Genomic DNA, 17,516 nt, shown 5'->3' with positions numbered 1-17,516 from the left:
GCAGCCTGTATTTCTTCTGAGGTTACATGTGGGTTTTTCTTTGTATCCTGAACAATTCTTCTGGCAGTTGTGGCTGAAATCTTTCTTGGTCTACCTGACCTTGGCTTGGTATCAAGAGATCCCTGAATTTTCCACTTCTTAATAAGTGATTGAACAGTACTGACTGGCATTTTCAAGGCTTTGGATATCTTTTTATATCCTTTTCCATCTTTATAAAGTTCCATTACCTTGTTACGCAGGTCTTTTCACAGTTCTTTTCTGCTCCCCATGGCTCAGTATCTAGCCTGCTCAGTGCATCCATGTGAGAGCTAACAAACTCATTGACTATTTATACACAGACACTAATTGCAATTTAAAAAGCCACAGGTGTGGGAAATTAACCTTTAATTGCCATTTAAACCTGTGTGCGTCACCTTGTGTGTCTGTAACAAGGCCAGACATTCAAGGGTAGGTAAACTTTTGATCAGGGCCATTTGAGTGATTTCTGTTATCATTATGATTTAAAAAGGAGCCAAACAACTATGTGACAATAAATGGCTTCATATGATCACTATCCTTAAATAAAAGACAGTTTTTTTGCATGATCAGTCATATTTTCAAAATCAATGCCAAAATTTCACAATTTCTGCCAGGGTGTGCAAACTTCTGAGCACAACTGTACTTTTTTTTTTTTTTTTTTTCCTTACAACAATACTATATGAAAAACTCCAGGTGGGGACTGCAGTAAGTGCAAATAATTCACTGAATCTGTGTTTTTGAATTGATTCATTGAATCATAATTTGAACTGTATCTTGGAAATGGATCAATTTAACAACTCAAACCAAAAGTTTAAACCAAAGACTATTTAAACATCTCTGTCTTAATACTCTCAGACTCAAAATTGTATAACAAGTGAATGTACTCAAATGACCCACTCATGATACATTCAAGATGTTGCTTAATTTTATGTCGCCAGCAAAATCATGGTAAATATATTGTGAATATTTGCTAGCCAGCCCTAATATTATAATAATAGGCAGTCAGCCACACTATGTTGTGTTAAAGTTATGATCATTATACTGTCATGAGATTGCACCTCCTAATTATGTTTATTTTGGCTCTCAGAATGTAAAGATGACCCCTCTCCCAGCAGGTTCACCATTCCCTCTCCCTCATTTCCTGCCGTTGGGTTGAATAAACAAGCTTCGGCTCGTGTAGTTTGGCCTCCTCTTAGCCACAGTTAGCTTGTGCGACAATGGCATTATTTGTTGTCTTGTGGAGACTGCTTGCCTGCCTGACAGCTCTACATCCGTTAAGGATCACACTTAGGTCACGCTCCCCTTTGAGATCTACGTTTATCATTTACATTTAATCATTTAGCACAGGGGTCTTCAACCATTTTCAGGCCAAGGACCCCTTGGTATGTAGAGAGACGGAGCAGGGACCCCTGTTGCATATTGTCTGAAAATTGAGTGTTGTGTTTTATGCCTATAAAAACTTGTATGGCACCATATTGTTGTATGTACATATTTTATGATGTTTACATTGCAAAGCCATTAAAATAATCATTAAATAAAGCAGAGGTCTGCAACCTTTTTGACATGAAGTGCTATTTTTAATTTTCCTTTTTAATCACTGTGCCATACCCCCTCCAAAAAAAAAGAGAAAAAAATAGACAGCCAAACAGAAAGACAGATTGTCCATGCAGCATAAAAAAAACTTTTATAAGGTTACTGGTTACTGATAGGCCAATACCTGGAGTCTTCATCTCATGTTATTGATCGATTTTATTCATACATTTCAAAATTACAGTTAATTTCTGTAGGAGGAAAACGTTGTAATGAGGACAAAATTACTGTATGTACCTTTTAATTATGTTGATTTGACAGTCACTGTCAGTGTAGACTATGGCAGCTTGATAATCTCAGCGATAACTATAAATGTAGACATATTACATATACATAGGTCTATACTGTATATTAAGTAAGTATAGGCTATTGTTCTGAAAGCAAAAAGCAACTAATAATACAAGAAACTGTAGGCTGACATTCGCGCACAACCCTCTACTGCAGTGCTGCTTAACATATGCATTGCGATATGAGCAGCTCGTTATGAGCATGGCCGATTGGGCTAATTTCGTCAAACTTTAACAATGTTCGGCATTCCATTTTAGTTCATATCAAAATAAAACTGGATGTACGAATATAAGGAAGGATTACTGGACTGAAATACATACTCCTCTCTCCCCAGGGACATGCGAGCGCAAGAATAAAGTGCGAGCCGATCGTTTGTGTCTACTACTGGGTCCTTGAATAACGTATAACGTGCAAGTAAGGGCAGCCGGTGAAGTTTCTGGTGCCCCCCATGGAGTTGGTGCCCTACGCAGACTGCGTAATATGCATAAGGGAGCGACGGTACTCTGTCTCACTCGCCTGCGAGTGATTATTACGAGTGTCGGTGGTGGATCAAACCGTAATTTGCGGACCCCCTGTTGAAGACCCTTGATTTAGCAGATGCTTTTATCCAATGATATTTATGTCAATAATATAATAAAACAAGCCTTATTGTGGGTGAATGATCGAGAGAGGATGTTCTCTCTGCAGGGCATCAGAACGGCAGAACACAGAGTTTTTGTTGGGGCTCTCAAACACTGCATGGTGTATTTTAGCAGTTTGCAGTAAAAAAATAGACTAATGTTTGTTTGAATGGATTCAATTTCAGTTCATCCGATTCTCTTTTCCTGCTCATCCTAAAAAGACTCAACCAGCCTTATTATTAGCTCTGTTCCAGAACCTTGTGAGACTCTACCTACACAGCATTTTAAGGCATCACAAGCTATGTTTCCATCCAGGTGGTATAAAATAGTGTGTTCCTACCATCGGTAACTCTGCTTAAAAAGGAAAACCAACTAGAACACCCAAAATTTAACCTTTGAAAGGACTGGCATCAATTGCCATTTAATATATAGATGGCTTCTGTAGATATTTGCATTACATAAAATTGGCTCTGTTCAAAAACCAAGTGACATTTTTCGCATGTGTCCTTCTCTGAGGCAATCCCATCATGTATTGTGGTAAACCATAATATCGCAAAAACAATTTGCGAATAAAGCCCCGTTTCCATCCCATGTGTTCAAAAGAACAAAATCGTCACTTCCAGTAGCCACTGTGACTCTTTTATTAATAAAATACTCGCGATTTAGAACATGCAAACAAAAACTCTAGAAGAACTTTGTCTCATGTCTGGGAGCGACAGTGCGTCACACTATTTGGGTGCGTTCCTCAATCCATATGTCTTTCCGTGTGGATCTATAAGATATTTTTCAAAAGTGTCAATAAATCTGCTCTTCTGCATAGTTCAAGTTTGTATTCGACCGATTTACTTGGCAAACTTTTTGCATGCTTTGGATTTTCAGGACATTGTTATTTCAGGATGACCAAAGCAACATTTCCGATGCAATGATTGGTCCGCTGGTTAGTCCAGTTATGAATGAATTATTGAGTCACATTAATTTGTATATGCATCTTGTATTCTTAATAAACTCTTTATGAATTTATTTGGTAAATGTGTTTCCATCATAGTTTATGCACATTTTTTCTTATCGAATAAAAAATGTATCCATCTCAAGTAAGTGTATACGTTTTTATGCACATTTTGGAGATTTTATTCACATCTTGGTGTTCCCATCCAGCAGTTTTTTTTTTATTCGATTTCCCAAAATGCACAAACAAATGTGTGGATGTGAAATACATATAGTGAAGACTGTTCTAAAAGGTAGGCAGCAACTTTAGGCTGCCTTTTGAAGATAACTCAAATTGACCAAAAAAAGCGTCTTCATAGAGAAGTCCAGAATGCATTGTGATGAAACAAACATTTATTTCTGAAAAGTATAGATAGATAGATATTATTTCACCAAATATCTGTATGTGCTCTGTATTTTTATGCTTGGAGTTCTCCATCATTAGGTTAGCAACATGGTAATGTAGAACTTTTGGTATCAGTCAGTGAGTGGAGCTCCCTAATTTCTACTGCTTACATAGGAAGCTACCTTCTAAAGCCCAAAGTATACTTCAGTCAGATGCGAACGCTGAGCATGCGCATGCGCCTAGAATTATTTACACAAATGAGAGGGTCCACAAGGTGGCAATATTCACATTTGAGCCATTGCTGTCATAAAGAAACGCTAGAAGATTTAAAATTTTCACCAGTAAATAACAGGAGACGAACGTAAAAACAACAGTCATAGGGCACATGTGCCAACCTCCTGTGTATGAGCGCACCATCAAATGGAGTATACTTTGACAGGCTTGCATTCGACTGAATGCAGATGCTGAGCGTTTGCGTCAAAATCGAAGTATACTTTGGGCTTAAGGCAGCATTATAACCATCATGGAACTTCATAAATTAGCATAAAAAATGTTCACACATATTATGAAAAATAGTACCTATTAATTAGAATGAACTATTTTTAATAATTAAAAGAAAGAAGTTGTCTTAGAAGGCAGCATAGTCATGTCTCCTACCTTTTTGAACTGCCTTGGTTTCTAGAGCATGCCTATACGAGGCCCTAAAATGCTGTCTATGTAGGCAGCTCACTAGGTTGTGGAACAGTCAATAAGTAGGTCTGTATAGGTCTCCTAAAAGCACAGATGTAGGACATATGACAGAACATACAGAGCACAGACGTCAGGAAAGCTGAGTCAGTGCAGACAGAGGGAAGCAGTAAAGTTCTGAGTGACTAAAAAAAGACGGGCCTGCTCCTGTGTTCTTCCTGTGAGTGTGAAGGAGCTGAAGGAAGGAGGATCCCAAGTGTAGGTCTCTCACACTCTATCGTTTAGGCTAATGTAAAACAAAACATGTACAAGTACATTTTGTGTTAAAGACACTTAGTAAATTGAAGATAAACAGTTTTTACCCAATAAAACAATTCCAGAAAACTGAACGCATCTTTGTGTTTAGCTCGCTAGAGGAGATTTGGGAAGAACTTATCATGCACAAGTATGCCAAAGTAAGGTTAAAGGAAAAGCTAAAACAGATATTACATTTTTATCATTTACTTAACCCCAGTGTTGTTCTGACCCTGATGCTTTCGCCTTTTTGTTCATTTTCAGGATTGGGTCAGTGTGACAAAAAAAAAAAAAAAAAACAGAACTTGTTTAGAAAAAGTCACATTGTGTTATTTCACAGCTCCCATGTGAAACGGCATCACATCCTGTGGCTGTTTACTCCCAGAGACTATGTTATGTATTCTCCATGTGCATGCAGAATCAAGAACACTGTTTGCAACTCTATAAAACAAGAGGCATGTTTGTACAGGATGCAGCTGAGGTGTTTGTGGCCACCTGGTTGGATGCACTTGTATTTTCGGCCATTCTTCACGGTGACTTCCGTGGTCCATTGTCTGTTCCAGCTGATTCCGTGATCACTGCACCACAAGCAGGAAAACATTACTTCCACTGTGGCCTATTCAGGACCTGATACAGATTTCCTATTCCAACATAGTGAAGAACTGGCCAGAGTTGGTCAGCACGCTACTGTGCATTTTGTTTTTTTTTCTGCTAAATACAAGCTTTTTATAGCCCATTTTAAAAAAAATTATCTCACTACTTATTTTTGTGGCATTTTCTCTCACATTTTTCATTTTACAAAGGTGTTAAGGTGAACAACAGAGGTGCTGGTTTAAGGCTGGTCTAGCTGGTGTCCCAACCTGGCCAAGATGGTGTTCAGCTGGTTTAGTTGCTCGGCTAGCTGGTCTCCCATCCTGATCAACTGACAAATGCCCAAAACCCCTCTACAGCCAGCCAACAGACCAGCATGGTCAGGTTTAGTTATTTATTTGAGCAGGGCAGGTTTAGACATGAGCAGCAACTTGTGCATCATACAAATCTCACTCTTTCAGGTGAAGTGCAGGGAGACTCGACTTGCAATTGATTTCAGTACAGTTTGGTATTAGCATGTTGCTAAGCTAACAGTGCAATTGATTTCAGCACAGTTTGGTATTAGCATGTTGCTAAGCTAACAGTGCAATTGATTTCATTACAGTTTGCTATTAGCAAGTTGCTAAGCTAACAATGCAATTGATTTCAGTACAGTTTGCTTTTAGCATGTTGCTAAGCTAATAAATTCTTTGTTTAATAAATTCTAAGTAGATTTAGCACATCAACATTTCTCTCACTTTGTTCGCCATATTGGTTTTATTTTTTTTTCTCACTGAGCTTACCGCAGTGCATGATGGGATTGCCTCAAAGGAGGACACATGGGATGAATATCACTTGGTTTTTGAATGGAGCCAATATCAAGTAATCTAAATGCAACTGTCTACAGAAGACATTTATACATTAATGGCTATTGATGCCAATCCTTTCTAAGGCTGAATTTTGGATGTTCCAGTTGGCTTTCCCTTTTAAGCAGGAATATTGATAGGAACACACTATTTTCTACCATGTGCCTCATGTCGCGGCTTTGGGTCTTACCACGATCTCAGGCAAACTGAAATTACAGTTCATTACCCTGTAGGCTAAGTGCTAAAGGACACCCCTCCTACATTCATCCTAAAACTCCCATTCAGCTCCTGGTCAGATTTGGCTGCCACAGGCCAACAGCTCATGGGCTCCCTGCTTTGATGTTCCAATTGGTCCTTTGTGATTACATCTCACCAGGGCTTATATAAGTCACAGTGATGTATGAATACTGTATAAATGGCTCCAACTTGTAGCGTACCCTACGCGAATTGACCACTCTATCCTAACCTTATGCGATAGCAAGCTGTTTCACTACAGATGTTCTCACTTTACTCTTAATTTCCTCTCTCTTTACACTTGATGTGGCTGCAGGCGTGGCAGCAAGACAATTCGAAGAATATCTAATGAATCCCTGGCCTTCAAGTGAAAACCAAAGCTCAGTTTTAGCTGAGTTTTAATGGGTCATATAAGACACGTGTCTCCATTTTTTTTTTTTTTTTGTCACTCTTTATGGACTGCCTGCAGTCCTTATGTGGAACCCTAAAGGGTCTATTCATATTGAGATTTTAGCTATTCATATTCATATGGACCCTTCCCAACCTAAAGTATATGCTGGTACAGCCTGAAGAATCATGTTAGACTAGAACTGCCAATTTGGCAAATTTCCTTCTATGGGATGTGGCGTCCTCCCTCTCCCATGTCCCTCAGTCAGGGTTTGGGTAATTGTATTATGATTCTCTTTTGTTTGGGTCTTGTCGAGTGGTTAGGCTACCTCACAACGCTCAAACATCTGTTAGCTAGGATCGGCACATTTCTGGATTGATGTAACCCACTGTGCCCCCTCTGGCTTTCCTACTCTGTGTGTCCCAGGTCTCTGCCCAAACCTCCATCAGATGGCCTCCATATTTTTGGGTTCAGTTCTCGAACCCACAGTTCATTTAGGTTCAAAATATATTCCAAAAATACACTACCGTTCAAAAGTTTAGGGTCACTTACTCATTCTTTATTATTATTATTTTTTCACATTTTAGAATAATAGTAGTCATCACAGCTATGGAATAATAGAAATGGAAATTTCTTAATTATTCGGTCCAAGTCATCCATTTCAAAAACTTTTTTTTTTTTAATACAATTTTAGTTTTGTAATTAAATTAATATGTTGGCACACTATATTTTTGTCTACAAAACTAATTTCAAACATTTAAGCATATGCCTTCAGATCAAAAGATTTTTAAGATTATAAGAAACTTTTCAGGCAAGTGACCCCAAACTTTTGAACGGTAGTGTATGTCTGTTCCCTACAAGATTTTGCTTGGAGTTTTAATAGTAATTGTTTATCTTTGTAATATTAACAGGATTCTCAGACAGTCGGTGCAATCTAACAGACATAAAGGCTCTGTTCCAAAACCATGTGAGCTTCATTGTTGTCTACTGCCTATAGGCAGCTGCCTTTTAAAGCTGGGGTGGGGAACCTTTGTCCTATTAAGAGCCATTCGAGTATTTATTAAATCATTCGCTGGCCATTCAGTTGCTTGCAATTTCGGATTGTGGGTTGAAATTAACATATGCATTCTGTTAGTTCTTTCTATTTTACAATATTTTGCCTTTGTTATTATTTTAAGTTATTAATCATTTATATATATATTCTGTTCAAAACCGTTCAAAAGTTTTGAAACACTTGACTGAAATGTTTCTCATGATCTTAAAACTCTTTTGATCTGAAGGCATATGCTTAAATGTTTGAAATTAGTTTTGTAGACAAAAATATAATTGTGCCAACATATTAATTTATTTCATTATAAAACTAAAATTTAATTTTGAAAAAGTTTTTGAAATTGATGACTTAAATAATAAAGAAAAGCAGCCAATAAGTGCCCAACATAGATGGGAACTCCTTCAATACTGTTTAAAAAGCATCCCAGGGTGATACCTCAAGAAGTTGGTTGAGAAAATGTCTAGAGTACATGTCTTGCAAATTCTAGACAAAGGGTGACTACTTTGAAGATGCTAAAATATAACACAGTTTCGATTTATTTTGGATTTTTTTTAGTCACAACATAAATCCCATAGTTCCATTTCTATTATTACATAGTTGTGATAATATTATCCTAAAATGTGAAGGAAAAAAAAAATAATAATGAATAAGTGACCCTAAAGTTTTGAACGGTAGTGTGTGTATACTGTGTGTGTGTATGTGTGTGTGTGTGTGTGTGTGTATATATATATATATATATATATATATATATATATATATATATATATATATATATATTATTTTTTACACAATCAAGGTAATTTTCTTGTTTTTCAAAATATTTCTCGAATGGCCTCGCAGGCCGGGTAAAATGGTCTTGTGGGCCTTATACGACCATGAAACCTGGCATTTTCCACCCCTGTTCCAAAGGCTCGGTCATATGTACCTTTGCAGTCATCTCAGTGCGCATGATTAGGAATTTGCCTAATGGACTTTTGGTGAGGAAGAAATTCTCATAGGATTCAAGTCCTAAAATTGCACATTTTTAAATATAATGTAGTCTAATTACAAGTACTTTATTCAGATTACACTGCAAAAGATATGATACTCTTACAGCATTTCCTCAATGTTTCCAGCGACAAACAATTTGTCTTTCCACACTGAACATGAAACCGCTGAACGATGTGAGAGAGTCACAGCCAAGCAAAATATTTGATGTTTAACACCACAGAAATAGAAACCAAGCGACTGACAGAATATCCTATCACTTCTGGCTGTCATGACTGGTTTAAACAAAACATCACATTTACATGGAGGCGAGGTAAATATTGGGTGAATAGTCTTTTTAATTAAGTTGAATGGTTTTGTTGATTTGTATTTCTAATCAACATTTCACTTTATCCATTATCTTGAATGGATTTGTTTCACTGAGCTTGTCGCAATGCTTTCTGGGGTTACCTTCTCCATAAAGGATATAGTACATGTGATGCTGCCTTAGAATTTGGCCTAAAGGAATCGTAGAAGGCAGCATAATCATGCTACCTTCTTTTCGGAATAGCCTTTTTGTAGGGAGCATGCATATTATGCCTTAAAATGCTGCCTACTAAGTCAGCTCACTAGGTTTTGGAGGGTACCATGTGTATTACAACACTGTGGCTTTTAAGCTATCTTAAAAGATAACTTTTGTCAACAATTTTTCTGAGTTGAATAAGTTATGGCATGCCTTTGACCCATTTCAGGACATTCCAGTGAAATTATCTCAAGTTTTCAAATGTACTGCGTGCCACATCAGAGATGGCATTTTTGTCATGGTCATTGAAGATATATATATCCATGAAGTATTACAGAAATGCCATTACAGGAACAACGGCCTTTGAACAGATTATCAGTGCCCTCAAGTTTCTTTAGCGCTTGCCATACTCATAGTGTATGCATATACTACCACAGAGTTCACTGCAGCTCCCCTTGGACTTGATGAAGCCAGACTTTTATTCGTCTTAGAAGAGGGGAACTACATGCAACATTTCCCTCACAATCAGACCTATTGTTAGTGGTGGTTTTGGAAAATTCCTGAGTAATGATTGTTGAAAAGTACAGACTGGGAGGAAACTAGGAGATGGAATAAAATGGTCTAAGATTAGCATGATTTTTAGGCCATGTTTAGTCCAATTTACTGTATTTAGAGCTGATCTCTCACCCAGAAAAGCATCAGCTACAGAAATGGATTCCTCCACACCTTGTCTCTACAACAGCCAAATAGCCTCTGGATCTGCCCAGCCCTACAAACGTGAACTCTCAGACAGGAGGTTTTGTGCTTTCTTTCTCAAACACATAATTTACTATCACATCGTTACGGAGCTCACTGGAATATATGACAATATGACCCACTTTCCTATTGTTAACTGTCCTGGAATTTGGTATAATGAATCTAATTGCATATGCAATGCTTTAAGAGAATAGATGATGTCACCACTGTTGTTGTAAAGGAATTTTCCGGGTTCAAAATAAGTTAAGCTCTATTGATAACAGATCTGTCATGTCGATTACCATAAATTAATTCCCTTTATTTTTAGAAAAAAGTTAAAAAAAAAAAATAAAAAAAAAAATAAATATATATATATATATATATGAAAGTACTTTAACAAAAATGTGAACTTCACATTTCTGCTTTTAAACCCTCTGGAACGATGATCCCATAGACTTGTATTATAATTGTTTCACTGTAATGCCAATTTTATTTTTTATTTTTAATGTAAAAAAAGGAAAAAGAGTCTAAATTATTGCCTGTGGTAATCTGCATAATGCCACAAATGCTGCTGCAAAACGATCCGACAGACTATGTGCTGAACCATAAATGTGACCTAGTTTTGTCAGGGTTTGGAACATGTCATTGATTTAGCTGACACATGGCCATCACTGGCAATTACCAACTCTGAATCATGCTCTGCCTGTCCTCTTATGTCAGTGGGGAGCCTATAAGCAGTCGCTCTCAATTAAGGATCAGGATGCTAATAATAGGCCTAGATAGTGAAGTGAATTACAGTTACAGAGGGTAGTCTGTGTAATTCCAGATTTAAGACTATTTTGACTGTTTAGGACTTATGTCTTACTTTTACAAGGTATCAAGGCTGCCAACTTGAAAATGTACACCAAATTGCTCTGAAATGCACATTGCTTATTTCATTTTAAAGCCATGCAACTTTTCTGAAACAGTAGATGTTATTTTGGGACTTTTAATTGTTCAGACATTTAGAAAGAAATGTTGAGACTGGACCTCTTGAATATTTAATTGAATACCCCTCCTTTTCAATAATGTATACACATTTTTTAAGATAATTGCACTCTGTTTCTTGTAAACCGTATATATCAACATATGAAATTGCCTGAATGTTGAATTAGCCTGATATTCCTTTTTTTTTTTTTTTTTTTTTTTTTTCCTCTACTCAGTTATGCTCTAGCAGATGAGGCATACCGGTCACTGCGGGATCAAGATAAAGACCAGTGTATTCTCATCACAGGAGAGAGTGGGGCAGGAAAGACAGGTGAGACCTCTGCTAACACTCACACACGTTTCAATCAAGCCATTACGAGTAGAATGCGTGACTTAGGAGTAATGCCTATTGCATATATCTCACATCTGCAAACCACAATCTTTTACAATATGGGCTTTTATGAAGCAACATACAATAATGGAGTAAACTACTCTTGTTTAAAATGGGTATCTGTTGGGCATAATGCAAGTTAAACAAACAGTAACAGCCACACGGACACTTTCTATGCACTGAATCTGACTGAATCCAAACAATTTAAGCAGTTTATAGCTACACTTTGGGGTGTAGGATTCAAGTAAATGTATATTAGAAGTGTTTTTTGTCGAAGTCTTCTGTATCATATTGTGGGTCAGCTCAAATGCAGTGGAAAATCTGCATTTGGGAAAGTTGTTGGAAATGTTGAAAATCAGAAATGACTTCCATTGTAAAACATCTCAATTAGTGTTGGGACGATATACTGAATTTCAATTCATCACGAACCAAAAATAAATTACATATAGAGGCAAAACTCGATATTTCAAAATTTCCAACATTGTTTTCTGTCCGTGATCATAAATGACCCGTCAAACATCATAATCTTTATATCGTTTGATTTTATTCCTACTGCGCTTTATTCCTACACTGTTTAAAGGGTTCGCACAAGGTTCTTTAAGTGTTTAAAGTGCCGGAATTTAGCTTTTATAAAATTTAAGTAATGGAATACCTGGAAAAGTGCTTGAGATTAAAACATTTCTTCCTTGTAATATGTGTCCATCAAAGATGAGATCCCGCACGCCACTTTCATTGAATGAAGTGTCTTTTACTATCCTTTCTGTTCTTTACCATCAGATAAAAAACTTCTCTCTTCTCTCTCGTTAATAAACCAGAGCATATGCATGTTGAACTCTTAAAGAGACAGTACCATTTTAGTGCTTGTTATACAAATGAATGTAAACTCAATGTTATTACTTGTAAATTGTTCACATTATTTCAGACAGTGATAGCTCATATCATTATTATATGTACAATTTAATGATATCATATTGAATGTAGATTTTTTTTATCTATTTAAAAAGTTCAAATGTATTTGTATTTATTTATTTAATCAGGGACAATACACATTAAGAAACATAATATCAATGTAAAATGTGCCAGTTTTAGCCAAGATGGCCAATTTTCATTTGTAGTCCCTGGGCAGGTTGATGTTAAAAAGAAAGAGAGAGAGAGACACACAACACAATCACAGATCACATAAAATCAAATTTCAATTAATAAAAACCAAACTATTACACTAAATAACTATAAATGTTGACAGTTTTGATTTGAAATGTGATTTCATAATAATAATGATGACATACAAATTATTACAAAATAAAATCACAAACCACTTTAACATACTTTTTCAGGACAGGTTTTGTTCAGTTCTTGCTTGTTCTTGGTTTGCTTGTTCTGCACCTGATCAGCCTGAATGTGGCCCACTATTTTTGAAGGCATATTTGTTTGTGATTCTTTTCTTATAGAGAAAAGTGTATGAGAAACTCCTATTATTTGAACTTTGAGCATTTATATTGTGTTTTAAAGAACATTATTTTGATGAGAAATATTAATGTGCATTTTGCTCAAACATTTAACAAAAATTAAACACTGTTTTCTGTCATACTTTGTCATTTCAGTGTTCTATCGAATCGAGATTATAACGAATCGTGAACCTCGTATCGTACATCGAACTGAATCGTTAACCATATCGTCCCATCCCTAATCTCAATTGACTTTTCATTGAATTGAGTTGAATCAAAGCATAATGGGTTGACATGCAAAACTGCACTGATGAATGGGAGAGCTTAAGAATATTTACCATATTACATCCGAAAGCAGACCTGATTTTCTTCATCGTAGTATAAAGAATGTACATGGTGAAAATTATCATGTTTTAGCATTTTGCAACTAATGCATGTCATTTCCTTTTCCCATGAACTCATTCTTTTAATCCACTCTTTACTCAAATTACTCAAATGTTCCCAATGCTGTCAAAGGATGATTGATCCATTCTGTATTGTGCATTGCTAACTTTGTTATTACATTTACTGTAATCACATTGTATTATGGTATAAACTGGGGGTTTAGGTACTCTAGACTTTAAACAGGTTGACTTTAATATGGTTATGCAAGTTGGAGTAATCTGCAATTAAAATAATGATCTAGTGGACTAATGCAGCCCTTTGATTGTGTTGTTGTTTGTCAATGCTGCATTGGTTCGCATGTGAGCTTGCATTTAGATTGTTCTTGGTGTCAAAATTTTCATCTGGTGTTACTTGGGAAGTAATTTGCAGATCAAGATCAGCAAATGGGTACCAGGTGCAGAATTTAATTTGAGTCTGTCATCAATGCATCAATTGGCTTCCATCAATTGTTTACATATGGATACCATCTCATAATCTCTCCCCCTTGAGACAACACATTAGATCTTCTCTTGTGTTTACAGTTGCAAATTGTTTAGTGTGTGTAATTGTGTTTTTGAGAGATATGATTGATCATGTCTTGCTAAATATACAGTATGACTTTTTTGCTCTGTACGGATTCATACTGTACGGATGAAGTCAGGCAGCATGTGATTTGTTATCAGGTTTGTGCAGGAGCTTTTGGATGAAGCTAGTCTCATTAGTTTATACACGGGCATCTTACTGTGCCATCCACTCAATTCCAGGATATCCAACACTCAAAGCAATCAGGTAAAGGGCGATTCTAGTAATCTGTATGTCATTTTTTAGGTCTGCAGAGAAAGAGCTGTTAAAAATCATTAACTGTTAGTCAAGGTTTCCAAGTTCATTTCGTAATGCTCTTCTCTACTAATGAAAATCTGACCCAGCTCAGAAATAAATGGAATTGGGCTCTCTTATTCAATATTCATGGTCCATGCTAGTTACTCTTTAAAGCTAAATGGAATGAGGAGTTATGGCATTATTTTCTATCTGGTTTACCATCACTCTGCCATCTCTTCATGTACCAGGTTTGATCAAAATGTTTCATAGTCAATTGAGCAGAGCCGCATTGCTCAAAAATAGAGGTCAATCTCTTAAACATGAATAAGTGGGTGTACTGGCCTCTTAATGTTCATGAAACATTTCAAATCGGCACTTCTGTAAGTCACTGTTCTCAGTGGTCCAGACATGGGAAAGTCATTAAGCATGAACTAAGATAAATCTTATGTTCTTTGAAAAGCTTTGTTTGGAAATTATGACTGGGCGATATAGCTATATAGAATGATAAATATAGCTATATTGAGATAAACATCTCTATTTACTGGTTGGTTGTATTTGCTCTGAAATGGCTCCCAAAAAAGCAATTGGAGGAACATAATTTTAACCAAACAGCCATTGTTGCCAAGTGGATTCAAAATGTTTAATGCAAGAAGTGAAATATAGTAAAAATCTAGTTTAAAATGATTAAAATGTTGTTGTTTGTTCACTAAAAGAACACAAGGAAGAATTATATTTAGCTAATCACTCTATACTGTGTACCAAAATATTGCTTTATATACTTAATGAAAAATATCACACAAAGACTTCCATGAACATTTTTGGGTGATGACGCAACCAAATCACTTAATCAGAATTTTGAATCTTTTGATTAAAATAGACCGTTTGGAACTGATTCACAGAAATTAATTGGATTTATCGACCCTAACAGGATTTTTTTTTTATACGGAAGTTGAGCAAAGTCCCTTTTCAAGGCAAGTTAGTCCACTTGGTGTCCAGCTTTGGTACGCTCCTGAGCAGCTGTTTTCAATGGATACAAGTGGCATAAAAGTACAGCTCCTATCTATTTAATAGGGAAAGACAGAAATCTCCAAAACAGTTGGTCAAGATTACAATCAGAGAACATTTTTTTCAAATTAGCAGTAAAATCTGACAACAATGGTATCAGAAATTGTGCTTTTTTGTTTTGTTTTTGTTTTTTTAGCTTGGATCGTCCTAAAAAAAACTTTTTTTTTTTTTTTTGGTTGGTTTTTTTGGGGGGGGTTTAGGCTGCATGCGCCTTCTCGAGTTGACTGACAGACAATGTCTGTATCTGAAAGGTGATTGGCTCTTTTACCTGTAAAGCGGGATTTCCTTTTCTACATCTGTTGTGTGTGTGTGTGGGGGGGGGGGGTAATTTCTCTCATTCATTTTAATTCCAGTGGTCCATCACTGCTAAACTATCTCTGAATTGAGTCGCAAGACAAAGGAGAGCATGTGAAGCGAGTCTAATGACAGTGGCATCATCTTTAGACAAATATAATAACCAAATAAAAGGCATAAAATCATTAGCTCAATTAAAACTATTAGCAAAGTGCACAAGCATTCTCCTATATTTGAATTGTTCTGTTTTATCTTTATAATTAATAGCAACAGCTCAATAGGATATCGAACACCTTTTAAACCGCTGATCTCATGGTTGGCTTTAAGCTGATTGGGGGAGTTTTGCATTCTCATATGGGCTAGGGTGTGGTGGGAACGGCGTTTGCTCCCTGTAGGATGTGCATAATTGATGTAAAGGGGATTTTGGGGTGAGGTCTCGTCTAGAAGAAGATGGCCTGTGACTTCATTCTTCTGTGGTCTGTGTTTCAGAGGCTAGCAAATTTGTGATGTCGTATGTGGCAGCAGTGTGTGGGAAGGGCCAGGAGGTGAACAAAGTGAAGGAGCAGCTGCTTCAGTCCAATCCCGTGCTGGAGGGTAAGATATAAAGCCATATCTTCTGTTCCTGTAGCATTTTCCTTGTCTCTGACATTTCACACCTTTAAGACATTTGCACACCTACCGAACCTTCATGTCCCTTGTAATTGTATTAAAACATGATGCAGATGTTCTTAAATGTTAAAGGAAATTGTACTAAGCCCACCCTGCTTGGTTACTGTTGCTCGCTCAGACAATTTTTACAGATCTTTCAATAGAAATGAACCAGATATTTCCATGAAAAGCAGGGAAATGTACTACAAATTTTTTTTACATTTGAATGAATAATATTCTTACGTTGAATAGAAGGAAGAGCGAACTTGGTGGTAGGTTATTCTCATTCTTAAAGACAAGTTTAAGGGCAGCTGGTTTGAGACCCACATCACACATATTTCCCCACAATCCTACCCCAGTCTCAGCTAATGGGTCGAAATCTGCCCGGTTCCTGTTGGCAGTCAGACAGCTGTGTTTCTTATTTGGGGCCACAGACAGGAAATGCGCATAAGCGATGTGATGGAGCAGGAATGCCCTGACTTCATGGCAGCAGAACCCTGAGCAGGGTGAAATCGCACATCTGTGAGAGTTTAGCTGCTGCGAGTAAAGAACCCCACACTGGGGCTCTGCAAATCTCCTGCTGTATGTTCTCTATACCATAGACTCTCTATGTATGTAGCCCATACTATAGTATAGAGGAGATAAAGTTCAGACTGAAAGTGCAAAAGTATTAATTGTCATTATGTTTTAATGCTGAGGGGCATGCTGATGGTTAGTTTTAGCAAAATCTTATTTAAACACATGATCCATTGCTTTGCATTTGGATGCAAAATTCATTTCATTGTTTCAATAGTTTCACTGGAGAACAACATGTTAAAAGAAAGAAGAAAAAAAAAGGGAATGCCCTCATTCTCATCATTTGGCCTGTGCAGTTCACATTAATATAATAAATATGATTTGTTTTAATTGAAGTTGTCATTGACATTTTGTACAATAAACAATTTTGGCATCGTGTTGGGTCGCCACTTGATGCCAAATAAAAAATCCGGGTCCTGATGCAAAAATCTGTTTAGAAACACTGCTCTTAATATTCTTATTTTTTATTTTTTTGCATGGTTGTGAAAAGTATTGAAGGACAATTTGCCACCTCTTTAGAATTTTGTCTTTCATTTTTTCCTCTCTCTCTCTCTCTTGTGTGTTTTTGTTTTTTTGTTTTGTTTTTCCAACATCTGATATCAGTCAAGGTTGTAATACTGAATCTGCTGAATCTATGACTAACTTACAACATGTTATTCCATTGCAGCTTTTGGGAATGCCAAAACCATGAGAAATGACAACTCGTCTCGATTCGTGAGTATCTCTCTT

General features: G+C 36.6%; 1 protein-coding gene across 3 annotated transcripts in view; it reads left to right on the top strand.

The window, feature by feature from the left end:
- Positions 1–17,516, top strand: part of LOC127447748 (unconventional myosin-Ib-like) — a 161,121-nt gene that overhangs the window by 70,412 nt on the left and 73,193 nt on the right. For all 3 annotated transcript variants that reach the window (XM_051709787.1, XM_051709789.1, XM_051709788.1), the window contains exons 4-6: positions 11,363–11,457; positions 16,053–16,157; positions 17,455–17,501. In XM_051709787.1, the coding sequence (XP_051565747.1) occupies positions 11,363–11,457; positions 16,053–16,157; positions 17,455–17,501 (247 nt within the window). The remainder of the gene's footprint in view (positions 1–11,362; positions 11,458–16,052; positions 16,158–17,454; positions 17,502–17,516) is intronic.

This window comes from Myxocyprinus asiaticus, chromosome 11 (assembly GCF_019703515.2).
Source record: "Myxocyprinus asiaticus isolate MX2 ecotype Aquarium Trade chromosome 11, UBuf_Myxa_2, whole genome shotgun sequence".
In the NCBI taxonomy this organism is placed as follows: domain Eukaryota; kingdom Metazoa; phylum Chordata; class Actinopteri; order Cypriniformes; family Catostomidae; genus Myxocyprinus; species Myxocyprinus asiaticus.
Note: the sequence above shows the minus strand (reverse complement) of the source record. Positions and strands in the feature narration are given on the sequence as shown.